Raw genomic sequence first — 27,944 nt, 5'->3', positions numbered from 1 at the left:
GTTACCAGGCACGGAGAACCGGACCGCCGTCCCCCACTGTGCGGCCACGTCTTCCCGGCCTCCCGCAGGATGAGTGTCGGTGCTCCGAGAGGCCTGGCCAGCTCGGGGCAGAAGCCCATCTCGGAGATCCTCCACCCGCTGTGCGCCGCGGAGGAGCCGCTCTCCCCGGGGCCAGATGTCACAGTCAACATCGATGGGGACAAGGTAGGTTCCTCTGGGGCCGAACCGAGCCAGGCGGATAGAGGCCAGTGACCCTGAATAAGTCAAGAGAACCAAACTGTTCTCTGTGTACAAGCCTGTTTCCAGTCAGTGTTTACATGTTAAATAAACAGGGATAAATCATTAATTAATACTTTCTCTGGTCAATGTTGGGTATTTTGTGTGTATTTAAGGTTTACTGTGTATTGACTGGAGTAGATATCGAACTAGAAAAGAAAATGTCCTCTCAAGGTCGATTTTATTGCGATAAACATTTAAAAAGTGCTTTAAATTCCTCTGTTTTGTTCATTAATGAATACATGAGCTTGGGCATCACCTTATGTCCATATTTACCAGCATTTGATTTCTTTTCATATCCTAATTTTCATATATGGACACAAGAAAATTTGACCAATGTCTTAAAAATTACTTTTACATTTTCCGAGTGTTCTAAAATCACGCTGCTAACATTCGAAAATAAATATTTACATGGTTGGACAATATTGTAATGTTAGCAAAATTATGAGAAAACAAATAGCAAAATGTTTTACAAAATCATGTTACTGATGTTACGTTAAAAAAATAAAAATATATACACTAAAAAATGACTTGCATAATCAAAAATATTGTTATAAAATCATGTTACTTTACTTTTATTGTCGGAACATGTTACAACATGTGAAACATGCCACTAATTGCAAAAACAATGTTTAAATAATATTGTTACTAATGTTACAAAAATAATGTATGTTATCAAAAATGTTAAAGGTGCATTATGTAATAAATCTGAAGCTACTGGCCATAAAATCCTCCTAATATGTCACAGAGAATCAGGATTAATGTTCATATAACAAACTGAACTCACCATCAACAACAGTACAACCAAAATATTTGCATTTCAAAAATATTTTGCAGACTGCAAATCATGTTTATGTTTTGAAATCATGTTTTGGCATGTGGCGCCACCTACCGCCGTCTACCAAACATGCAGTCAGTAGAGGTCTCAGCTTCCGAGCAACCACGGGTTGCCAGTTACGTCAAAAAACGAAACCTAAAAGACCTCCCCTTTGAATTTGAATGTAGTAACTGTTTTTGGCCAAATTCTTACATATTGCACCTTTAACGATATATAATGTTCATCCAAAAATTTAAGAAATCAAAATATAAGTGTACATAACATACAGGTTGTTTTTTTTATAAAAAAAATAATCTTAAAAATATTTTTTTGACTGACTGGAAAGATGTGGCTCCCCCTTGTGGCACTTAAATCACTTAAATAACAATAAATCACTTGCACTGTATCACTCATGTAAAATATTTGCAGAGCTCTCCGTTCAGGCTTTGCACGAAAATGCTAATTCCCGATTTTAATCGTGGTGTACGATAAAATCATCGTTGAGCCTAAACCGTCTGAATATCTCGATGAATTACAACGTTATAGAAACTCAAATGTCAACGACATAATCTCGAACTTGCAAAGCAACAGCAAAACCACCGACTCGAGTTTATGGCATCGTTTTTGGTCAGAAAACCGATTTCAGGCTTGTGCTGTGTAAACACAGATGGGTGGACAGAGCAAACACTTGACCAAAGCTTTTACTCCACCTGCTGTTGTTTTTACTGCAGAGCCATAACCTTAGCAACCACTGTGTTGTTTTTGTTAGTTAATAATTACCTGTAGGAGATGCTATAATCCTCCACTGCCCTTCTATAAAGCCAGTTTGCAAGGTGACTGTTTTATGCCGAACATTTTGATGATGGTTTTATTTTTTCATCATCCTCAGGGAACAAAACAATCTCTACCCTCACATTAAAAATGTCATGTTTTTAACCAGAGCATGAATAAAGTTCTGATTTTAACCATACAAATCAATTTGGTGGAGGTTTAAATCAAGTGACAGGACACAAATTATAAATTTCTTGGCATGAAAGTGTTGTTTTATAGTTTAATTATTTATTCAGATTTGCACTGTTCTTTAAAAGCTTGAAAGGTATTTTCACGAACAAGGACACGTTTTGATGACTGTTTGGTCCACAAAATGTAAAAAAAATTCTAAAGAAGTATAGAAATCTGATAATATTCACCTATAACAGATTAACAAGACTTTTGGCACTTTTAATTTTTAATTTAAGCTTTATTTAACGTTATTTGATGTTAAAATGCGTTTTTCCTGAGAAAAAAAAAACTGGCCAAAATAGCTCAAAAGAACCATGACTTATAGTCATATACGAACTATAAAATAAATGTAATAATAATTAATAATTATCCCATAATTGTTGTGGCCAGACCCGTTTGCACAGCCCAGAACTATGACATGTGACTTTGTTTACTATGTCAATAATGAGCTGTTGTTTTGTGCGTTTACACATAATATTGAATCATATTCCACGCTTTGATGTCAGTGAGTGAAAGATTCACGTGCGGAACAGTTTTTGTACGTCTAAGAAGGAAAAACACTGGGGTAAATGATAAAAATAATGATAGTTAATTTCCATATAGAGTATCTATTCAGTTAGAACAACAGTGCACACGTTTGTCACTCATTATCTTTGTTTGTTAAAACAGTCTGAACAAAAACATCTGCCATAAACATGCGACACTTAGCATCCTCCATGGTTTCAAGATGAGCAGAACACCACATGGTATCCCCTCCCCGTGTGAATACTTCAGATTCCTCCTTCCCGTTTGCCTCAGCATGGTCGCTCGTCCGTGTCTCTGTGACCCGGTTGTTCATTGCACGCTGATGCAACGCGACACAATTATCCGAGCTGTGATTATCAGAGCAGGTTACTGTAGCACTGCTGTGGGAAAAAAAACAACACACACACAAATAAAGCACTTAGAACGTCAAGTGCAGCGAGTGTGAGAGACAGAGAGTGGTGAGAAAATGAGTGTGGTCAATGGGTACAGTTAGAGAGAGTGTGTGGTGGAGTGGGAGAGGAGAAGAGGAGGTGAAGCACTTTTGAATCAGGAAAATGTGCTTGTTTACACTAAGAGTGATTTAGCTTATCTGTTTTAGATATGCACTTAACTAAAAAACCTACCTACCTCCTGAACTACCTATGCACCTGACCTTCTGACCTACCTACCTACTTACTTACCTACCTTCCTATGTACCTACTGACTTTCTGACCTACCAACCTACCTACCTATCTACCTTCTGAACTACCTACCTCCTGACCTTCTGATCTACCTACGCTATCTATGTACCTACTCACTTACTGACCTACCTATGTACCTTTCTTTTGTTTGTTCGTTCTTTTGGACTGGTTTTAAACGCAGGAAAAATCTAAAAAAGCATTGATATCGTCTGGGTCAGGCAAAGGTGGCTGTATATATTATACACTATATCAGCAGGGAAACTAAGATCGTATGGAGTTAGATTTGTGTCTTTATTATTCAATCAAAAAAAAGTTTGCTTCAATCAAAAACATTTTTTTCAATCAAAAAAACATTCACTTCAATCAAAAAAAACCTTTTTAATCAAAGAAAAAAATTGTTTGGATGCAAAAATATATTTGAGACTCAAAAAAATGCATTTGAACACTGTTTTTTCTTTGATTGAAAATGTTTTCTTTGATCGAAGTGAAGGTTTTTTTGGTTTGAAGCAAGTTTTTGATTGAAGTAATGCTGTTTTGCGTTTGGGCCATATTATGGGTAGGACAGTTGTGTCTTAATTATTCAATCGCAAAAAAAGTTGCTTCAATCAAAAAAAATATTTTCAATCAAAGAAAAAAAATTAAGTGTGGTTGTTTTTGATTGAAAATGGGTTTTTTTTCAATTTGAAGTGAAAAAAGTTTTGAAGTCTTTTTTTTTGATTGAATCATTTTGACACAAACGTTCCACAGTCGGTGGGTGCTACCCCATTGGTCAGACATGTTTGAGTGACAAGTGTCTACACCAACGATGTCTTTCTGACAAGCAAGTCATGGTCACCAGCAAGTAAGGTCGCAGTGCAGTGGCAAAACAGTATTAAAATGATTTGTGTCGTGTTATTATCCCACTCTGTTTGATATTTCGATTAAACATAAAGCTTGGTGTTAGATATCTCACGCCGTCATAGTGCACAAACGGCTAGCTGATAGCGTTAGCCCATGGCTCCGCTCACTGCGGAAAGTTTGTGTCAAAATTATTCAATCAAAAAAAAAACTACTTCAAAACTTTTTTCACTTCAATCAAAAAAAACATTTTCAATCAAAGAAAAAAAAGTCTAAAATATTTTTTGCAATCAAACACTTTTTTTCTTTGATTGAAAATTATTTTTTTGATTGAAGTGATTTTTTTTAATTGAAAATATTTTTTTTTTTTTTGAAGCAACTTCTTCTTTGATTGAATAATAAAGACACAAATCTAACTCCATAAGATCGCAACATCAAATGTACATGGAACACAGCATAACTGAAGGATATTTTTCTCTCGCCTAAATTTTTTTTGCATTTTAAAGCAAATATCACCTTTAAAATATGCAGGAGGAACTTAAAAACACATGGAGGTCATGTAACAAAATGTGGACATGAGCTGTGCAAAGTCTGATGTTGCTGAAATGAAGCAGAGTGAAATTACAGAGGTTTTAGTGAAGATATGTCTGGGCGTTCTCACTTTTGGCACAGTTTGGCACCATCTGTGCCATTTGAGATTTCTTAGCTACCAGATTATTAAAAACCCATTTAATTTTATTTATATGTCACTACAGGTCTAAAAAGAACTTGTTTTGAAAAGAAAGAAAAGAAAAAAGAATGATAACTCGCTGTAAATCAATGCTTCCCGTGCGGTGCGTAATAACAACTCTACGCAGCGCCATAGCTCTGGCTTACCTTGGTCAATTTGTGTGATGGACAGCTCGTTTTAAACCTCTAAACCGGTGGAATCAGACCCCGGTCTCCAAATGCGTGTGAATCACTTCATTAGCGAGTCAAAAGGACATAAATGCATGTGACGCATTTGTGCGGACATTCTCCCTTCTCTAATCAGAACGATTTAATATCGCTCTGTAATGATCAATCAGACCGGGATTTGTTCCCAAAGCATGCTGGAAAGTGTAGTTCTTCATTAGAAGTGGTTTTGTTCCGGTGGAAATAACTTGTTTTGATAAACAGCAAAGGTAAGACAACATTTCTGCTTGTATTTCTTGAAAGTCAGTTGTTGTTTTGCTCTTATTTTGGGGCTGGATCTGTGAATTTTGGTTGTAGAGTGATAAAAATGGTACCACTGGAATCTGTTTATTCTGCGCTGTCCAGCCGACACATGTTTTTTTAGGGCTGTCAAAATTAACGTGTTAACGCAGGATGATTAATTTGTGGAATTAACGCATTCATTTTTTTAACGCATTAACGCACTTTCTCACTTTCATCGCGCTACGGGTAGACGGGCAGTTTATGAACAGACAAGGCGGCGGGCAACTGCTTGGGGCCCCGAGCCGATAAGGGGGGCTCCCGACACTCGCCTAAATTCCCCAGTGAGCAGCCGCATCCCCGTCCACCTTAAACAACAATGACATCGCAGTCGGTAACCCCCCTAACCTATTTGTTTATAATGTGAGTTATTTACAGTGCAATGTGAAGTTTAAAAAAAAAGGTTTTTCAAAGTTATTTACAGTATTTTATTTTTTCTATGTATGTCTTATAATGTGGGTTCTTGACAATGTAATGTTACTAAGTTTGTATAGGTTTTTACAAGTTTTTTACAGTATTTTATTGTTCTTTACATTTATATTTTCAAATACTTTAATTATCTCTCCGTTCCTACAACAATATAATTAGAATTTTTCTGGCATATTTACGAATGGTAATTAATCGTAATTAATCCACAGCTACCCTATGATTAATCACGATTAAAAATTTTAATCTTTTGACAGCCCTAGTTTTTTTGTTTACATAATCACTGCTCTTATATTAACACAAAACTCTAGCTACCTATTTTTGCTTTTATGAATATTGTTATAATATGTGTTTTAATTGCTCATATTTTAACACAAAACCCATTGGCTAGCAAGCTAGCTGGTTGCTTTTATCGATATTCTTCAGCACGAACAAAGTTTTCATTATACAGTTAGGCCCATAAATATTTGGACATCGACACAGTTCTCTTTATTTTGGCTCTATACACCACTACAAAGGATTTGAAATGAAACGAACAAGATGTGCTTTAACTGCACACTTTCAGCTTTAATTTGAGGGCATTTACATCCAAATCAAGTGAACTGTAGGAATTACAACACTTTCTATTTGTGCCTCCCACTTTTTAGGGGACCAAAAATAATTGGACAAACTAAACAATCATAAATCAAACTTTCATTGTTTAATACTTTGTTACAAATCCTTTGCAGTCAATTCCAGCCTGAAGTCTGGAAGGCATAGACATCACCAGACGCTGGGTATCATCCCTGGTGATGCTCTGTCAGGCCTCTACTGACACGGTCTTCAGTTCCTGCTTGTTCTTGGGGCATTTTCCCTTCAGTTTGGTCTCCAGCAAGTGAAATGCATGCTCAATCAGATTCAGGTCAGGTGATTGACTGATAACATTCCATATTTGCCTTAAAAAACTCTTTGGTTGCTTTTGCAGTATGATTTGGGTCATTGTGCATCTGCACTATGAAGCTCCGTCCAATGAGTTCTGAAGCATTTGGCTGAATATGAGCAGATAATATTGCTGGAAACACTTCAGAATTCATCCTGCTGCTTTTGTCAGCAGTTACATCATCAATAAACACAAGGGATCCAGTTCCATTAGCAGCCATACATGCCCACGCCATGACACTACCACCACGATGCTTCACTGATGAGGTGGTATGTTGTGGATCATGAGCAGTTCCTTTCCTTCTCCACACTCTTCTCTTCCCATCAATGTGGTACACGTTGATCTTGGTCTCATCTGTCCAGAGGATGTTCTTCCAGAATTATAATGGCTTTTTTAGGTGTTGTTTGGCAAATTCTGATCTTGTCTTCCTGTTTTTGAGACTCACCAATGGTTTCCATCTTGTGGTGAACCCTCTGTATTCACTCTGGTGAAGTCTTCTTTTGATTGTTGACTTTGAAACACAAACGCCTACCTCCTGGAGAGTGTTTTTGATCTGGCCAACTGTTGTGAAGGGCTTTTTCTTCACCAGGGAAATAATTCTTCTGTCGTCCACCACAGTGGTTTTCTGTGGTCTTCCAGGTCCTTTGGTGTTGCTGAGCTCACCGGTGCATTCTTTCTTTTAAAGAATGTTCCAAACAGTTGATTTGGCCACACCTAATGTTTTTGCTATTTCTCTGATGGGTTTGTTTTGATTTTTCAGCCTAATGATGGCTTGCTTCACTGACAGTGACAGCTCCTTGGATCTTATATAGAAAGTTAACAGCAACATATTCAAAATGCAAATGTCACTCCTGGAATCAACTCCAGAACTTTACCTGTGTCATTGAAGATGAAATAATGAGGGAATAGCCCACAATTGTCCATGAAATAGCTTTTCAGTCAATTGTCCAATTACTTTTGGTCCCCTAAAAAGTGGTAGGCACATATAGAAAGTGTTGTAATTCCTACACCTACACTTGATTTGGATGTAAATGCCCTCAAATTAAAGCTGAAAGTGTGCAGTTAAAGCACATCTTGTTCGTTTCATTTCAAATCCATTGTAGTGGTGCATTGAGCCAAAATAAAGAGAACTGTGTCGATGTCCAAATATTTATGGGCCTAACTGTATATAGCTTATAATAGCAATACAAAAATCTACTTATCTAGTGACCGGTGTGTGTTTTATTACTTGTATATTAAAGATACCATAGAGTGGTCCTATCGCACATGAGTTATGCAGGTCTACTTACATACATTAACTTGTTTTTATGGTCAAAATCCTCCTAGTTGTTGTAAATGAGCCGATACAAATCTCTCCTCACTGACGCTCTCGTCAGTCGCACTGTTTCAGATTGAAATCTCACCCCCAGAAGACAGACTGTGTTGTGATTGACCAGCCAGCAAGAGCTGTCCCAACTGTCTTGTGATTGGCCAATACCTGGAAGTGACGTAATTAGCACACCAGCTCTCAGAAGCACAGCTCCCCCCTCTGGAATGGTGGATGCACTGCTACTCATTATCAAAACATTGTTTTAACAATAGCTTCGTCACGACTCCCACTGCAGTCCCTTTATGACTTTGACCCGGGGTCAGACCCAGAGTCAGAAGACACTGTCACTCGTCAAACACCTCCACAACTTGGGGCGGTTCAATGTACGCAACCCGATGTGCCCGGACTAGTGCCCGGGGCAGGAGGATCTGCTCTTTAGGAGAACTGCTGTTTATGTAACCATAACTGTTTTTTTCAGAGATCTCGCTGAGCCCGAGATTACAATACAACACAACGTCCTCAGCAATGGTTGAACTGTTTGTTTCTAACCTTCAGGGCTTCATAAACAGCCCAATGGCGCAGATACACACCAAAAAAACAGCGTTAATTGGTACTTCCGTTCTATGGGCACTTTATCACAACACCCATTAGCTAACAAGCTAGATGCTAGCTTTAACCCAAAACCAGTGTATGAAACTGCAATTATATCAACACACACATCCCATAAATCAGTGCTACATTATGTGGTGGTGTGTGTTTATGAAAATGTTTTCCATCTGTTTGATGACCATAAAATAGTCTCACCCATTCATTTGGTAAAACCAATAAAAAGTGGTGATTAGCAGTTTTGTGTTATTCAAATGCTCAGTGTGGAGGATAACATGAGGTTTTAAGCGCAATGATTAACCGTTTTTGTAAAAGAATGAGCTTGAATGTATGCGTTATTAACATGTGAACAGGATGTAACGAAACAGAAAACAAAAGTACAAATTGGTCAGATTATACCAAACACCGGATGAAGATTATATCAGGGAAAAAGTCTTTTCTTCCTCTCGTGTGAAGTGAAGTTTTTGTAGCAGTCGTGATTATGCGGTTCTGCTGCTGCCTCAGTGTTTTTTTTCCCACCTTCCTGTTACAGAGTTTGCACTTTGGTCACTGTTTGCTTTCAACATTCTGCTTCCTGCTGCTCGTCTAATGAGATCTTCAGAGTCCTGTCTTAATGTGCGGGAGAAAAAACCCCAACAAAAGCCATCATCAAATCCATCATGTTTTTCACTCCCGAGTCTCTTGCAGTAATGTATTTCTTTAATACCCTCTGTGATCTATGAGTGTAATGGAGATTAAATACTATTTAACCACTAAATTCTCTTTTCTCCTACAGTCTACAGGTCGTGTCTTCAGTTTAAGAGACGTAGTTTGCACTTTTGTCCAGTTTAAAACTGTATTTATTAGGATATATCATTTTCTAAAATGGCAATATCACAACAGGTTCAATACATGTTGTCATAATTACTTTAAATTCTGTATCTCTGATGTGTGACATTTTCATAGTTTTATGTCCGTAAAAGAAGATTTACCTCTTCTTCACGGTTGCCCCCGGTACCGGGGGCAGCGTCAGACGCAGCGACAAAAGCGTCATAGAACCATATCTAACTTTAACAAACACAGACATGCTGCATACCCACAGAAAGGTCAGAAACTCAGCGAAAAGCTCATATAAACCATTCTTATGTTCACCAAACAGTTAAAACACCCATGGATCAAACAGCAGGAGCGAAAAAAACCGTTACAGTGCACACATTGAAAAGCGGCACCGGAGCACCAGCGTGATTATGTAAACAAAAAAAACCATGTGTCGACTGGACAGTGGAAAATCTACATATTCCAGCGATACCAAGATTCACGGATCCAGACCCAAAATAAGAGCAAAACAACAACTGACTTTCAAGAAATGCAAACAGAAATGTTGTCTTACCTTTGCTGTTTATCAAAACAAGTTATTTCCACCGGAACAAAACCACTTCTAATGAAGAACTACACTTCCCAGCATGCTTTGGGAACAAATCCCGGTCTGATTGATCATTACAGAGCGATATTAAATCGTTCTGATTAGAGAAGGGAGAATGTCCGCACAAATGCATCATATGCATTTATCTCCTTTTGACTCACTAATGAAGTGATTCATACGTATTTGGAGACCGGGGTCTGATTCCACCGGTTTAGAGGTTTAAAACGAGCTGTCCATCACACAAATTGACCAAGGTAAGCCAGAGCTATGGCGCTGCGTAACTGAAGACGCTGCAGAGTTGTTATTACGCCTCGCACAGGGAGCATCGATTTCCAGCGAGTTATCATATTTTTATGTATTTATTTTTTTAAGTTTTTTTTAAAAGCAAGTTCTTTTTAGACCAATAGTGACATGTAAATGAAATGAAATGGGTTGTATATACACAGATGGTGCCAAACTGTGCCAAACAGAGAACACCACGACATCTCTTTACTAAAGCATCAGACTTTGCTCCTACTGCATATTTTAAAGGTGATATTTGCTTAAAATGCGATATTTGTTTAGGCGAGAGAAAAAAAATCCTTCAGTTATGCTGTGTTCCATATTTACTCTGACACGGCGGCATCTACAGTGAAACTTACACCTCTGGTGGAATCTCACAGTGTTATCTTTATTTTGATACCAAGATAATTCACATAGAGCTTGTAACTGCGGAGATTTACTCTATTCAGTTTGGGCATATCATATTCAAGCAGGGACTCCAAGAGGGTCAGGGAAGAAGAGGTTAAAACCACAATTTATTGCTTTCTTCGATTTTCCCTGAAGATTAATCATGAAAACTTTCAAAATCAACTAATAGCATTTTTTGGCAAAGTCGTCCACATCTCTAGTTATTTGCAAATGCTGTTGTTGAGCTCATATCTGTTCTTTTGCACACAGACAGTAGATGCAATAAAATAAATGTTTAATCTTTAAAATCTGCACATTTTGAATGTGTGGAGAAGAATGTACATTACCTGAAAATTGGGGGTTTCTTCATAGAAATATTGTGAAATATTATGTAAAAAATCTGATTGTTTGGTATTGTTAAACCAGTAAAATGGTTTGATGTCTGTCTTCGTCAAATGCAAACACATTTTACTTCTCATCCATCATTCAATTAAATAGGAGGGTGAGGGTGGTGTCAGATGATGTGTGTGCGTGCGTGTGTGTGTGTTGTATTTGTTACCTCTTTAGGACCTGTTCTTACATAAACACTGACCTCGTCTCGACTAATAGTCTTCATGTAGACCAAAAAACCTGGTCCTAATGAGGCAGGACCTCATCTCTGAAGAACTTAAGGGCAAAGATTACGCTTTGTGTTGACTTTCCAAATGAGTGGAAGTCAATGCAGTGTCTTAATAAGACTAGCTGTGTAAACTTGTGTGTGTGAAGCCTAAACAAGAGCATCATTGACGCGACCGCTTCACCGTCAGCTCCTCTCTATCGGCTCTTTGTCCTGCGTCCGAATATATGATTTCACTTGTTATCCCACACACAGGAAGCGGTGTTGACCAATGGGATGCCTGTGGAGACATCCAGCCCGGCCTCGGCGTCCTCGCTCTTCAACCGGCTGCAGCTGGACGATGACCTGGCGGCGGACGGCCGCGACCCGTACATCTCCACGGAAACGCAGGACCTGTTTGTCACCGTGGACGACCCCAAGAAGCACGTGTCCACCATGGAGACCTACATCACCTACAGGGTGTCCACCAAGGTCGGCCATGTTGTTACACACTCGTATTTACTGATAAAACATGATGATGATGTACATTTTTATTTCAATTATTCAAACTTGTGTTGATAATTTCACTTTATTCAGTGATTTTCTGTGTCTCAGTTGAGATGTGTTAACCAGCTTCTGTTTCCCGTGGCCCCGTCTGCTGTCAGATTGAGGTTAAAATTATAGAACATGGTATAAAAGTTGTACATACTCATACTTCTGGTTTGCTGGATGAGGCAAACCCAGTCGTAATAATACACTGAATAACTACTGAGGGGCGACTCAGCTGGTTGCCGAAAAGAACTCCGTTTGAGTGGAAGGTCTATGGGAAAATCAGCTTTGACAGTAACTCTTGCTTGATTTAAAACAAGAGTTGATGGCTATTTTAAACTGTTCTTTGGAGGAAAAGTGATTTTGATTTTCTGTTTTGCTCTGACTTACCTACCTACTGACTTGAAAATCAGCTTCTACAGGCCCTCTGACTTAATTTAAAACAAGAGTTGATGGCTATTTTTAAAGTGTTCTTTGGTAGAAAAGTAACTTTGAATTTCTGTTTTAGATTTGCACTTACTGACTTACCAGCAACCAAAGAAACTGTTGGTCGACTAAATCCCTGAAATTTCGTTTAAAAATCGACTAATAGGAGGGCTGTGCTTTGCGGGTGGGGCTCTTTTCAAATTAAAAGAGCCGCAGTGCGCCTGTGGCTGGAGTTCAACAGAGTCTGACGGTTTTGCATTACGTGCATCTGTGCAATACCATAGCCTGTGATATCTTAAAATAATGTAATATGTCAACTTGTAATATCAGCACAATAACTGTTGAGGAATATTTAGATTTTGGATCGTTACCTGCGAAACACGGGTGCTCTAAAACACCCCTATTAGCACTTGGTACTTTCCGCCTAATGAAATTCACCATAAAAAAAACGTATAAATAAAAAAAATAATCGAGTCAACCAATCACAGTTTTAGTCGAGCCAGAACGTGTCGACCAATTTAATCGACCAGTCGATACCAACCTACCTATCTACCTACCTATGTACTGACTTGAAAGTAAGCTTCGACAGTACCTCTCACTTGATCTATAGTGAGAGGAGTTAATGGTCTCAATCAATAGTTTCTGGTCTTTTTCTTTAAAGTTATGTTTCCATTTAGAGAACAATTGCTGATAAAGTTGGGCACAGCCCCGTGTGACTGAAAGCTAAATATCAACATTGGTTTCCAGTTCTTCAAAACTGGAAACCAATGACTGGATCATCAAAACTCGTTTGTACTTATTTTACATTTTTCTTAACATTCTTCATGTTTCTTCAGACGACACGGATAGAATTCGACCTCCCTGAATACTGCGTGAGACGACGATACCAGGACTTTGACTGGCTGAGGATCAAGTTAGAAGACAGTCAGCCGACTCACCTCATCCCTGTAGGTTCACCACACTCACATTCACTGCTGTTGTTTTCCACTTACAACATGTTTTACTTACCTTTTCCACTCTCCTGTCTCCTCTGTGTGTCTCTGTGTCTTCAGCCGCTGCCAGAGAAGTTTGTGATGAAGGGTGTCGTTGACCGCTTCTCAGAAGAGTTTGTGGAGACAAGGATGAAGGCGCTGGACAAGTTTCTGAAGAGAGTAGCAGACCATCCTGTCCTCTCCTTTAACCCACACCTGAACACTTTCCTCTCTGCCAAGGTGAGACTGCATGAGGACAGGAAAGTCCCTTTTTTCTGTACCTTTTGTCCTATTTATCACTCGGTACACTGTTCTATCAAGCCTGGTTCACACAAGACTTTGTACCATAGACCCTTGTAGGGGTGGGATAAATAATCGATTCTTCGATGCATCACGATTCTCTCTAGAACGATTCCGAATCGATGCGGATAAGTTAATAATCGGAATTAAAAAAAGTGTATCATAAGCCTAGCGGGCCGCCAGGCTTTGCGTTGCTTGTTTATTTATTTAAAATAGATTTTTTTATACACCTCAGCTTTTTCTATACCGGGGAACAAGAGCGCACATTCCCCCATGTAATCCGCGCAGCGCACGCTTGTCCAGGTGCCGATTAAAACCTAAGTCACACTATCAAGTGCGTCATTATTATGGTTACATTGTTCTTGTCAATAAAGATATTATATTTAGGGATGCACCGATAATTCGGCGGTCGAAACAGAGCGAGTTCACGGTGGAATATCCCCTGTTAAACGCTGGAAAGTCTCTGCGCAAAAGTGAAACTTGGCTGCGTGCGGCACAGATTATGAACTCCCCGCGATATTCACTTCACAGCAGAGAACCTTTTCTCTCTTTGAGCAGTTAACTAAAGACATCAGCTCATCTGATGCATCTTTTATTCCCGTAATTGCAGCGTTAAGGCGTCTTCTTTCACAAAGATTAAGACCACGGAGCTCTTCAGAGTCTGTCACCACGTTTCACTCAGATCACCTGCACTTCATCGCGACTTTACTCCATCCTCGTCATGAAGATCATTATTTTTATGTGGGGATAAAACACGTAGAGAAATGATCCAGTCTGATTTAGATCAAATCAAAATCAAATGAGCGCTTGGAGACGCAGGAGCGACGAACGGCGCAGGAGAGGGAGAAGAGAACATCGCAGGGGCGGTGCGCAGAAATAAAAGGACTGTCTGCACCAGATGAGGCAAATGAGGGGGAACTACCACATTTATATTTATGTTGCTTTATCTTACTTTTAAATGAGTACTTAAGTATTAAAGTAAAAAATTGTTGCATCGAGATGGATCGAGATGCATCGATAATCGGTTTAGAATCGTTGAATCGTTGACCTCTGAATCTTAATTGAATCGAATCGTGAGGTGCCAAGAGATTTCCACCCCTAGACCCTTGATCTCATTTTCCTGAGCAGGAAAACTGAGTTTGATCACAGAGAAGAAGAAATCTAAGATATATAAGAAGATAGGAAAAAGATACCTGGAGTCTTTAGTAGATGTAAACTCATAGACCTTATGTGAGAAATCACTGTTTTAATGCCTTGAGATTTGTGATTTGACTGATTTTTTTTTTAAAACCAAACGTTCTTAGACGTTGCCTACAACCCTAGCTGTCAATCACTTAGTGTCTATTACTTTGTGTTTTTATTGTCTATTTTAAATAGAAGAAGATATAAAACTAGCAATTTAGACCATTAACTCCTCATTTATGTTTAAAATCAAGTGAGAAGCAAAACCTTATTAATTTCTCCATTGCAACTAGTGGATTCACCCCCTGGTGGCAAACTGCTACCTTTCATCTGGCCTCCCATTTCAAACTGGAAGTATTCTTCCAGTATGTCTATTTTATGTACGATATATGCGGGAAACTTGCCAATCAATGCCTTAGGAGGGTGTATTATGTATTTTATACACAGTTTATGGCTGAAACTAAACAAGAAAACAACAGCAGTTCAGAAAGAATAATAATAAGAAAATACAACCATCTAAAGAAGAAGAAGAAGAAGAAAAACCAGTGCAGCTGTAGAATTAAATCTAGGTTTTCCACTTTATCTGCCATCACTTGTGTGATTCCGTGATGAGACACATCAGCCGGCGCCTCCTCCTGGTGAAAGACGGTGTAGCATGTGAGCCTCGCCACAGATCTTCCAATCACATGACATCGTGTCGTGTAGTGTGGTGTGGGTTTTCCACAGCAATTTCTGTACTGTGAACTTGGCTCCACAACACGCTTTCTTGTATTACTCAGCTTTTCCTGCTGGGTTTTTTATTCTCCTGCCTGTCCAATACAAATCAAAACTCTGAGTCCTTCCAGTCGGATGCACAATCACAGAATGCAGGGCTGCTTCCTCTGCCTCTCGACTTGGCTCACGATTGTTGCCACGTCTTACTGCAACCACAAATTCAGCCTCTAAGTAGTGAGAGAGACGCGAGACAAGACTCTATTGATCCCTACGAGGGGAAAACCTGGCAGTGAAGGAAGAGAAAGCAGAGCATGAGCGACAGTGTAACATGGCGAGTTTCTTCTGTGACTGCAGGACCTGAACAAGCGTCAGGGTCTGGCTCTGCTGACCAAAGTGGGCGAGTCGGTGAAGCACGTGGCCGGAGGCTACAAGCTGCGAGCACGGCCGCCGGAGTTCTGCGCCATGGGCGAGTACCTGGACACGTTCACGCAGAAACTGGGGACCATTGACCGCATCGCTCAGAGGATCCTCAAGGAGCAGTCAGGTAACAAAGTAAAACTACTTTATAAAACTAAGTATGTTACCAGAAAATGCGTTTTTTTTCTTGGTGCCGCCGTGAACATGTCAGTGTCAACGATAATGCACATTAGATTACATTATCATTTCCATGATGACTGACGGAAAAAAAGATGCGCGTGAGGTCAAGTGCCTCCCGATTGTTAAAATTAGTCTCTAAAGTAATGCTAAACTTTAAAAAAAGAGACACACGTACGCAGTACACAGGAACGTTGGTTATTTGTAGCGCTGCTCTTTTTGTTTAAAACGGCCATAGGACGGATGTTCCACTGTGTTGTATTGTAATCTCGGGCTCAGCGAGATTTCTGAAAAAAACAGATCCGGTTACGTAAACAACGGTTCTCCTGAGCAGCAGATCATCCTGCTCTGGGCACTAGTCCGGGTACATCCAGTTGCGTAAATTGAACCGCAGAAGAAGAATAACGTCCGTTGTGGAGGTGTTTCACGAGCGACAGTGTCTTCTGAATCTGGGTCTGACTCCGGGTCAAAGTAATAAAAGGGACTGCAGCGGGGAGTCGTGAAGAAGCTATTTTTAAACATTGTTAAAACAATATTTTGATAATGAGTAGCAGTGCATCCACCATTCCAGAGAGGGGAGCTGCGCTTCTGAGAGCTGGTTTGCTGAATATGTCACTTCCGGGTACTGGCCAATCACAACACAGTTGGTAAGGCTCTGCGCTGGCTGGCCAATCACAACACACTCTGTCTTCTGGGTGTGAGATTTATGTCTGAAACATCGCGGCTCAGGGCAGCGTTGGAAAAGACAGATTTCTGTTGGCTCGTTTACAGCAACTAGGAGGCTTTTGACCATAAAAACAAGTTAATGTATGTAGACCTCCATAACTAACATATGTGCAACAGGACCACTCTGTGTGAGCTTTAAAACAATGTTTTGATAATGAGTAGCAGGAGTAGGAGCTGGGCTTCTGAGAGCTGGTGTGCTCATTACGTCACTTACAGGTATTGGCCGATCACAAGACAGTTGGGAAAGCTGTCTGTCTTCTTGGTGTGAGATTTCAGTCTGAAACAGTGCAGCTGACGAGAGCGTCAGTGAGGAGAGATTTCTGTCGCCTCATTTACAGCAACTAGGAGGTTTTTGACCATAAAAACAAGTTAATGTATGTTAGTAGACCTCCATAACTCACACATATGTGCGATAGGACACCATATGGGAGCTTTAATAAACAGAGCTCCTGTTCGATTGTATGTGTGCTCACGGCACTAAAGGAGATAACGGAGCTAACTGGTAAATTGAGCCTGGACATCGATGCTGCTGCACATAAACATGACGTCACGCACATCTTTTTCCGGTCAGTAGCGATGGAAACATGTCATGCGTTAACGTGCGTTAACGTTGTAAAAGTAAAAGTCTTAAAGTATTATGACATTTTCTGTGCTTAAGTATCAAAAAGTAATGTCTCGATTTTTGCTCCAGAGTACCTGACAGAGCAGCGTGAATACGGCTCCGTGTACTCCAGCTGGGCGGGCTCGGAGGAGGAGCTGCATCGCCCCCTGGAGGGCGTGGCCACCACCGTGTCAAAGTGCTGCTGTGCCATGGAGGACCTGAGCGAGAACATGAGCCAGGACTTTCTGCCTGTGCTCCGAGAGTACGTTCTCTACGTGGAGTCCATGAAGGTGAGACGCTCGAGAGAGAGAGAGAGAGAGAGAGACAGAGAGAGAGAGAGGGAGAGAGAGAGCGAGAGAGAGAGAGAGACAGAGAGAGTTTTCATGTGAAGGTACACAATGAAGGTGAAGGTTTAAAGCAGTGCTCATCTCTTACTTTCATTACATTTGTTCGTTTTTCCGCACAGATTTGTTGTTAAAGCAGTAAAATATGTTAAAGAGAAGCCGTCCTTAGACCCGTAATCCTTTGACACACACACACACAGATGCAGACGTGTTACTTTTGACCCCTCCTAAAATGGAAGTGTCATCTGTGAATTCTGCTCATGTCACATCCTGTTCTAACTCATGACTCAGCAGATCCTTGCTATTAATAACATGCGACTCTGATGTTTGATTACAGACTGTTTTGAGGAAGAGGGACCAGAGCCAGGCCGAGTACGAGGGACGGCTAGAGGCGGCCATACTGCGCAGACAGGAGGACAAAATGCCTGTAAGCGTCTCCCTGTCCCATGTGGACGTTTTTAAAATGGCTGCGTTTTCTTTTCACATGTCCTTAAGTGTCTTTACTTTGAAGTTATTTTCACCCAAAGTGTCCCTGTTGTTTATCCAGACCAGTGAACCAGAGTTGATTATTCACCACACTGTTTTAATTTAAATTTAAATGTGTCTAACTGACACATGAAGACATCAAGGTGCACTGAAGTGTAATGTTTTAACTCACACATGTGTTGTGATTCAACTTAGTAATTGGTGGGAAAATATTAACACAAATGATTAATTATTTTATTTGAGAAACTGTTACTTTACAACCTTCAAGTGTCTCTTGACTATCAGTTATAACTAATTAATGATAAGTATATTAATATTAATTAATAAATAACAAAGAAGGTGTGAGATCGTACACTGGCTTCTTTCAATTACCCTTTGTTACAAACAAGCAAGCACAAAAGACAGAAACGGTACTTTTAAAGTAAAGGTTCAACATTTATTAAAGCATTCAAATTAATTAATAACAGCAACAAACAACAATCCCTTAATCTAAAATAACTGCTGGTAAAAACGTTTCAATATAAAAGAAAGAAAGTAAAATAAAAAAAAAAGGGGTATGGAGCTGAGTGCAGGAATGTGTGTGTGTGTGTGTGTGTGTGTGTGTGTGTGTGTGTGTGTGTGTGTGTGTGTGTGTGTGTGTGTGTGTGTGTGTGTGTGTGTGTGTGTGTGTGTGTGTGTGTGTGCGTGCGTGTGTGTGTGTGTGTGTGTGTGTGTGTATGTGTGAAAAGGGGGCGTGTCACTTTAGCAGCAGGTAACAGGAAGTGAACAAAACAAAGCCAAAGTAAAACAGGAAGCAACAAACAAAGCCAAAAGGTAAAGGAAGGAGGGGTCTCTGACGTGACGGTTGTCACGGCGACGCGCCTCCCACTTCCGGGTTACCAAAAGTTACGTCACGTGAAAATGGCGTCACTCGCTGTTACCGTGAGGCTACGCGAGATGGCGCTCGTGCTCTGATTTCTTCACTACGCTCTTCCGTCTTTCACCAGCGGAAGCGCTGAGTAAAAGAGGAGAGTTGAAGGAGGAAATGAAGTCAGCAGTGACGTGGAAAATTTAAAGGTAATGGCGGCAAGAAGTGAAATAGACAAAGGAACGAGTCTGATCAGAAAACTTCTGTAATCACACAGTTTATTCGGCTTGTCCGACTTAAACTGTGGTTCTTACAGATCACGGAAGTTTCCTCTCAATGAGTGATCGCGGGCTGTGTTGAGGACACAGGATCGCGATACACGGGGACACCTCACAGTACACAAAGGGGGGATCACATGGGTGGAATAGGAGCCAGATTCAACCACACAGGTTTAGCTAGAGTTTATCTAGTAAGCCTGTAGTTTTACCGGTCGAATGGGGACTCCTATTACAATCGCGCTGTTGGTGCGCGCGTAGCGCAAGACACAGAACAGGAAACACTCAACAGTTGTGCAGATAGCTCCGCGACTTAACATCAATGAGTTAACTACAGTTTACTTAATACATCAACACTATTCTAACAGTACAGCCGTGTGTGTAATGCGCACGGCGGCGATGAAGAAAACAAAAGTACGAACAATAAACAACAAAATTAAACTACCGGGGTGCACTCCCGTGTTTATACCAAGTTTAAATAAGCTAATTGAGTGAGTTGCCAAGCTTCGTTGAGTTGCCTTCCACCGAGTAAGAAAGGGGGTGCTGGGATCGCGTTGTTCGATTTTGCTCCGTGCGTCGGCTGGTTCTGCCGGAATGGGAGAGACGAAAGTAGCGCCTTGGTGCGCAATTCTGCTCCGTGCGTCGGCTGGTTCTGCCGGAATGGGAGAGATAAGAGAGCACTTGCATGCGCGGCTCTAGAGCTGTGTTACTCGTAGTCAACCGACTCACGGTAGGAAACAGCAGGTCGACGGTGGTTAGGAGTGTGTATAGCAAACACGATCTCCTCTTCTGCAGGAATGATGAGGAATAACTCGCAGGGAGTTATTCGCTCAGTCTTTGATCAAAACAAAAGAAAGCAAAAAGGGAAAAAACCAAAAATGGAGTAGGAGTGAACAAAGAAAAATCTTCAAAGCTTGGCCAGCAAGGATGTAGATGTTCTTGATGTTTTCCTCTTCTTAAACACATACATCCACTCTCGCTAGGAAAATATGGTGAAGAGACCGAACTCTGGGGTCCGTTCAGTTTTATTACCTTTGCCTAGGGGGCGGGGCATCCTGTGGTGTCCACCAATGGGTGAACGGCTGACTGCCGTGGACGTCATCTGCCGCAGTGGGTTGTGGGGGATGAGTGCCTCACAGCTGGACGCCTTGGGGGAAAAGATTCCTTCTCTTTTGTTCTTCCCATGTGGCTCCTGGGGTCTTTCAGACCGCCATTTTAGGTCCGGGCTGCATTCAGGTTTTCCCAAAGAGGACAGTGAGGCCTCACAGTCATGCTGGGCCCAACACATGATTTCAACTCAGTTTTTCTGAATTAAAGTTGAAGTAAATAGTGTATAGTGACATCTAGAGGAGAGGCTGAAATTTACAACAACGAACTGCTCCTGCGCTCACCCCCTCACTTCCCTGAGCGCTACGGTATACTCAGCTGGTCAAATGTCATCCTCGTCTTCTTTCTCCGTGTCAGCAGATGAGGTTCTAGTATTTATTCAGATGTATAAGTGTGTCTTTTGTATATCGCTGCAAAATACGTGTGGTCCTCTATTCTAAACACGTAAAAAGATCCGCTCTCAGCCTCTTCTCGACCAGTATTTTCCACTCTGTTTATACCTCAGACTTCTGCTCCGTCAGTGGAGGCGGGACTTCCGCTACAAGTAAAGCGACGCTTGATTTGTTCTCTCAGGTTTGTCCATACAGGCTCCAGTAGAAACATGGCATCTCGCTGCTGAACAGTGGCAATGCAACAGCGGCCCGTGACCATGTTATTTAACATGACTTATTGAAACACTACAAAAATGAAACAAAAACTTTTATACATCGACTAGACAATGCAGGAGCACATAATATGTATAAAAAAGTGGATTTTGGGTCATATAAACCCATAAATACTACGCGGTGTCCCTTTAACAAAAAAAAATCCACAGATTTATCGATTAGTTGTTTGGTCCATAAAATGTTGTGAAATTTAAAAGATGTTGATCAGTTTTATTTATTTGTAACAAGGAGGAAAGCAACTCGAAAATATTCACATTTAAGGAGCTGAAAAATCGAAAACTTGTTGTAATTATTGAAAAAAAAAAAACGACACTCAATTATTAAAGGTTTACAGCCCTATTTCAGATCAATTTTTCTTGAATTTTCAAAATACATTACCCCCAGTAAACTTCAGTTCTGTCATTCTGGATTAAAGATATCATACAAAACCATGAGAAAATCCCACCTGAATTAATATAAGTAATGTCAATGAAATAAAGAGTTTCTTGATATTTCAGAAAAACAGAGCTGAGATTTATTTTTTTAATGAAAAAATGTCTACATAATTTGGGAAAATAGAGCATACATTTTTTTCGTAAAAAAACTGAGCTTTTTTTTATTAATAATAATAACAATAATAATAATAATAATAAAAAGCTCTGTTTTCCTTCAATATGCTTCTGTGAACCAACAGTCCACTTCCATACAACCAGCCACACACTCTCCCTGTGACCATAGTAAAACGCAGTGTTGTATTATGTCCCTTCAAACCCCCCGTAGCTGTAGTTTTCTCTGTGTCTCTGTAGATGCCCGTGGAGGTGGAGAAATGCCAGGACAAGCTGGAATGTTTCAACGCTGACCTGAAGGCCGACTGGGAACGCTGGCAGAGCAACAAGCGGCAGGACTTCAAGCAGCTCCTCACCGGCATGGCCGACAAAAACATCAACTACTACGAAAAGGTACAACTCGAGTAATAATACTTCAGACTTGTAATTGCACCTGCATCCGGCAGCTTTATATGAGGTCAGATATATTCAGTCTGTCAGGTTCTACGATTTAATACAGCCAGTATACAGCTGCATCTCTGTGGAGAGTTTTCCTGCCAACATGGTGGTGAAAACAAACTGGTAGCTTGATAATCCACACACACACAGTTTCAAATACACCAGAGATGAGTTCAATCAAAGACAGATATAAAGTCAGACAGACCTCTCTTGTAAAATGTTCAGTGTAATTGTGAACACCAGTGTTTCCATGAGTTTATTGCCCAGTAGGAAAAGGTTTCCACATCTCGTAGGGCCGTGTAATTTGTTTAAAACACTCCAATAAATGTTAGGAACGGTTCAATGTTAAGCAACTTAAAAGTCAGGACAAGAAACTGAAACTGAAAATGGTATCAAATGGTCTTCGTCCACAGAGTCAGGCAGCGTGGGAGTCGCTCATCACTCTGCTCCAGGACAAACAGACTGAAGACAAACGGAGTGAGACGAACTGAGAGACAACACTTCTCCTCCTCCTGTTTCTGCCTCTGACTTTTCTCTCTCTCTCACACTCTCTGTATCACACACACACTCAATGTCACGCCAAGGAAAAGGAACAGCCGAGCAGCCGCTCCTGTTCGCTGAGATGATTGTACAGCGGGTGACATCGTCACCATCGTCCTGCAACAGAGGTAACAAACAGTGCGTTCAAGGACAGCAGGGACACGGGACATCTCTGCTCAGTGTACATTAACTTTTTCTACTTCTTATTTTCTGTCGGTTGCCAATGTTTTTTTGTTGGGTTTTTTTTTGCGTGTGTTTATTTAACCGCAGTTTATTTTCCATCCATTTTCACATTGAGCCAAATGTGAAGGGTGAACAATTAAGCTTTTATTTTGAAGGCAGACTGAACTGTTCTTTGGAGAGGATGTGAAGTTCCTTAAAGGACACTAAAACGCTCCACTGATACAGAAATTATTCTGAAATGCGTCTCATCTGCTATAAATAAGGAAGCTAATGTTATACTCCACATCCACACTTGTTATTCTTGCATGTTTTGTTATGGTTGATCATTTTTCTACTACTTCTTTTTTCCCTTCCACTATTGTTAAAATGTACAAAAAAAAAGAAGCTAATGTTTTCGTGGTATTAGCGGTTCATGTAATGAGAGGCAGCGAGTGTAAGAAACAGTGACATCTAGTGGTGAGACTGCAGAAATCTGCCCCTTTCTTCATGAGAACCAGGGAACTACGGTGGCCTTCACAGACCAGAAAGGACATCATTATTTCCTTATTTGAATAGGGGGGATTAAAAGCTTAATCTACAGCTACTTAAACCAAATTTTCTCCTCAATTTTAAGGATTATTTCTTTGGAGGCAAAGATGATTTTGACAATGATGGCAATGGTGTGAATGTCGGAGTCGAATACCTCGAGTCTCCTTGTTCTCTTTTATTTAGTGTTTCGTTGTATGTCTGTGTTGTAATTTAAGCACAGTGCGGCAGCGCCACCTGGTGGTCAAACTCTGTATAGTGTCCATGCTTTATGACCAATGGTTTTTGTGGACTTCTGCTCTCAGTTGGTGATAAAGAGACACAATTACAATTGAATTTATCCAGTTTTTTTTTTTTTATTCAAATGCCATTTTCTTGTAACTAAACACTGCTTTCAAAACATCTCCACTTCCCATTATTATAATATTTTTTTTTTTTGGTTATAATTTAAATAATTCTCTCTGCACACGTTGGGTTTATTGTTTATGCCTGTTGGAATGGTACATTTAAAGGCACAGTGTGTTTGATTTTCTATTTGTGTTTTAAACCCTTATTGTCTGATTTATCTGCATATATTGGAAGTCTCTCTGTCAGGGTCTGCCACGTTGCTACATAAGCCCCGTAAAAGAGAATCTATTCTGCAGTGTCAGCACTAGATGTGACTCAATCCTGGACGTGGGGGATATAAAAAAAAAAAAAAAAAAAAAATGAATGACACTTGATTTCACATATAGACTTAAATGAGTCACAGATCTAGACGTCTGGTAATGTGATGTCGACTCGTATGTGTCACATTTGTTGTTGGGCTCGAATCGAGCTCATGTTGTTTGGCCTTAATCTGTGATAATCTGACATCAATGACGGTGACTTTTTCTGAGATTGTTGTTGACTGTAGAGACTGTAAGTAAGTGAGAGTTTGAGCATGAATGACACCTATAATGTCAACAATTTAATCCTATATCCTCCATATTTGACTGGTGATTCTCGAGCAGGTGATAATTTACCTGACAATCACGTGTTGTGACCTTAAAAAATGGCAGAAATGTTGCATTTTTAAATCCCACGGTCATAATTTCTGTTTGAAAATATCTCTATAGCAGACTTTTAGACATCAGGGGCAGCAACATTGGTAGTTTTTTTTTCTTTATTTAAAACATAAAACAGCATTATTCTCTTTTAAATCATGCATTTTTGCTCTTTGCTTTAATTTGGAGCTAATGTTGCTTTCCTGAGCCATGGTTAACTCAATTCTCCTCCCTGTGTCCCTCGTTCTGCTTTAAAGACACAAATGTTGTGTATGTAATGGAGTGCAGAGAAAGCAGCAGGTTGGATGGAGGCTGATGCTAAAAAGGCTAAATAACTGTATTTACATGCCTTGAAATGACCATAATGCTACTTTTCCACTCTTTGCATTCTTTTAATTGTTACAAGTTTACATACATGCGTGTGTCGAAAATAGATTGGATTTACACAGTATAAATGAAGTAGCTGAGTGACGACAACTTTTGTTTCGCTTTTGTTTTGCTCTAATGATAATATTCTGTATATTCAGTTTACCCCAATGTACAGCGTAGTCTATTTTTGTATCAAAAAAGGGATATTGTAAGTTGTTCTGATGAGAATGTGAATATTATCATTTTAGATGGGATTCTTTTGTAAATCTGGCAAAAACAAAGTCGGTAAAATTTTTCTTTATTCTTGATGCTCTTGGTTTTTTCGCCCTCTTAAACCATAGCCATTGTAAAAGCCCTGTATTATATCTATATATACTGTGTGCCCGCTCATTATTGTTTGCACTATATATATTTATATATATATATATGTATGTAGCACCACCTCCTGTCAGAAATGCCTGATCAAAATAAGAAATCAGTTCGATAACCTGCCAAAAAAAAAGGAGAGACATATTTTGTGTGATTCAGTGATTGATTCAGTTTAGATCTGCTAAAATGGCCGCCACTGTATACACCTATAAAATGGACGACTAAAATGGATGCCACTGTATACGCCTATAAAATGGACGCCACTGTATACGCCTATAAAATGGCCTCCACTGTATATGCCTACAAAAGGGAGGTCTAAAATGGCCGCCACTGTATACGCCTATAGAATCGATGACTAAGATGGCTGCCACTGTATACGCCTATGAAATGGACGACTAAAATGGACGCCACTGTATAAGCCTATAAAATGGCCACCACTGTATATGCCTACAAAATGGAGTACTAAAATGGCCGCCACTGTATACGCCTATAAAATCGACGACTAAGATGGCCGCCACTGTATACGCCTATAAAATGGCCGCCACTGTATATGCTTATAAAATGGTTGACAAAGATGGCCGCCACTGTATACGCCTATAAAATGGTCAACTAAGATGGCCGCCACTGTACAAAACCTGTAAACGGAGGAAAAACATTGACATTTCCTTTTTTCTAAATGTACAAATCGATCATTTTTAAGCCAAATTTCCCGTTCTTTATGTCCCGTCCCATCTTCCTTGCACACTCTTTCTCGCACATGAAGCACAGGAAAAACGTGAACAATCAAAGTGGGGAACTTATATATAATTTTAAACTCATACGACTCGTGAACGCGTGAAATCCAGTCTTTTTGGTCTTTCTTAACTTTCTGTTCTGTTTACGTTCAGAGTTCCTAATAATGTACATTTGGATGTGAATAACACCTTGTTGTAATTATAAATACGCTTGTATATTTGATGTTGTTTTTGATGCAATTTATCTTTACCTCAAATTAATTTCTTTTTTGGATATATTGGACCAATAATAATAATAAAAAAAATAATGAGTTCATTTGATATTTCTCAGCTGCTCTGGTGTGATTTTTGTTTTTCCTTTGTCGCATTGTACTTATGGGTTTTCAGCTGTTGAACTTAATAGCTAAGAAATCACACTTCTGTGTGAAATCTGTGAGAAATCTGTAAATAATTCGAAATGTTCCTCGGCAGACTTGTTCTTGGTTTTGTCATGGCTGGCCATATATGCATGAAATGAAGCTGTAGTCTATTTTTTCATTTATTTCACCTTTATAAGTAGAATTAAGATGAATTTCAGTCGATATATCGGAACAAGAAAAAGTAAAACCCAATATGATTTTTCAACCTTCTAATCTCAGAGTTCCCATTTTCTGACTGTAATCTCAGTGTCTGTGCATAATCAAGGTTGTGATATTTGTTTCACACAAAGAAGTGGTATTGAGGTATCCAGGATTTATTTCTTGAGCAACAAAGAAAGTAATAAAAAAAACTTTTATTAAAAAGAAAAACAACCTTCATGATTAACTAGCCTACGCTGTCGGGGGCCGACAGCAAGGGGTATATCCGTGAACTTGTCCAATCCTCAACCTTCCAATATACCCAAAGTATACGCACTCGCACCTGCCACTAACTGTTTTAATTAATTATTAATAAATTCAACAAAATAACGGTTAAATATTATGATATAATGCTGACTACACTTTATACATGTTCAAAGTATCCATATAAACTCGATTTTGAACACAGAATACCTGAACTCATACATTTCTCTCTAGTTTTTAATAAAATTAGTTAACCTATTATACCTTGTTAAATATTATGAATATTAAAATGCTAACCACACCTGCCATATCTTCAAAGTGTCCAAATTTCATGAAAAAGCATACACTATGTTTATTAAATTTCATGAAAAAGCATACAATATGTTCAAACTTTCCATTCAATGCATTAATAAAGAAATGGAGGCTGAATCTTTTTTTATATGATAATTAATAAATGTATATTATAATGTAATAAATATTATGAATAAGTGCTAAATAAACCCATGATATCCTCAATGTGTCCAAATGAGCTCAATAATAAAATAAATAAAAAATGCCTTAACTATTTTTTCTGTGTTCACTAATAAGTTAACCAGTTAACTTATTATGTAACTATTACCAATCATAGCCAAAGTAATAATGATTGTACTTGTAGATAGTTGTTACATGAATCATTGTACAACATTTGAAGGCAATATCTCTATCAGTCTGGAAGATAAAGCCGAAAATGTGTTTTTAGCATAATAAATTAATTAATTTGCTAATTAATAATAAAGCTACAAAGATAGGGATAGTTCTCAGGTGGTATGTGATGCCCATGCAAAATTTGAAGCCAATACCTGCAATACTTTGGATGATACAGGCGAAAATATGGTTTTTATATCATTAATTAATTAATTAATTAATTAATTAATTAATTAACTAATTAATAATAATGGTAGACAGCTCAAAATCAATAGGGATCATCTACAGGGGGTATGTGACCCATAAATTTTTTTTTATCTCAAACGCCTTTCCAGTTATCGCGTTAACGGCAAAAATCTGCGGACACGGACGACGACGACGCGCGAGACCGATTCCATAATATCCGCGCGAATTTCTCGCGGATATAATTATTACTGCATACTTAAAAATGTCCTTTTACCCCAAAACATAAAATGATGTAGTCACAGGAGCAGCGACATTAATGCGAAAAACTTTTACAAAATCATAAAAACGTGCTTTGCAATAAAATGGATGATAACATAAAGTGTATTTTCTTCCCTTCTGCTCCACAGTTGTGTATAATAACTGTTAAAACTGTTAATCATGG

At 39.4% G+C, this 27,944-nt stretch overlaps 1 protein-coding gene across 1 annotated transcript; it reads left to right on the top strand.

Moving 5' to 3' along the window:
• Positions 1-69: 69 nt before the first annotated feature.
• snx30 (sorting nexin family member 30) lies at positions 70-22,557 on the top strand (the record flags this gene model as incomplete). The annotated part of the gene is made up of 9 exons (XM_083902752.1): positions 70-204; positions 11,573-11,788; positions 13,108-13,218; positions 13,324-13,482; positions 15,793-15,982; positions 17,450-17,649; positions 18,041-18,130; positions 21,869-22,021; positions 22,480-22,557. The coding sequence occupies 9 exons, from the start codon at positions 70-72 to the stop codon at positions 22,555-22,557; spliced, it is 1,332 nt and encodes a 443-aa protein (XP_083758878.1).
• Between the last annotated feature and the right edge of the window lie 5,387 nt (positions 22,558-27,944).

Source organism: Microchirus variegatus (assembly GCF_963457635.1).
Source record: "Microchirus variegatus genome assembly, chromosome: 16".
Classification (NCBI taxonomy): Eukaryota; Metazoa; Chordata; class Actinopteri; order Pleuronectiformes; family Soleidae; genus Microchirus; species Microchirus variegatus.
The sequence above is the reverse complement of the archived record's forward strand: the minus strand, read 5'-3'. Positions and strand labels throughout refer to the sequence as shown.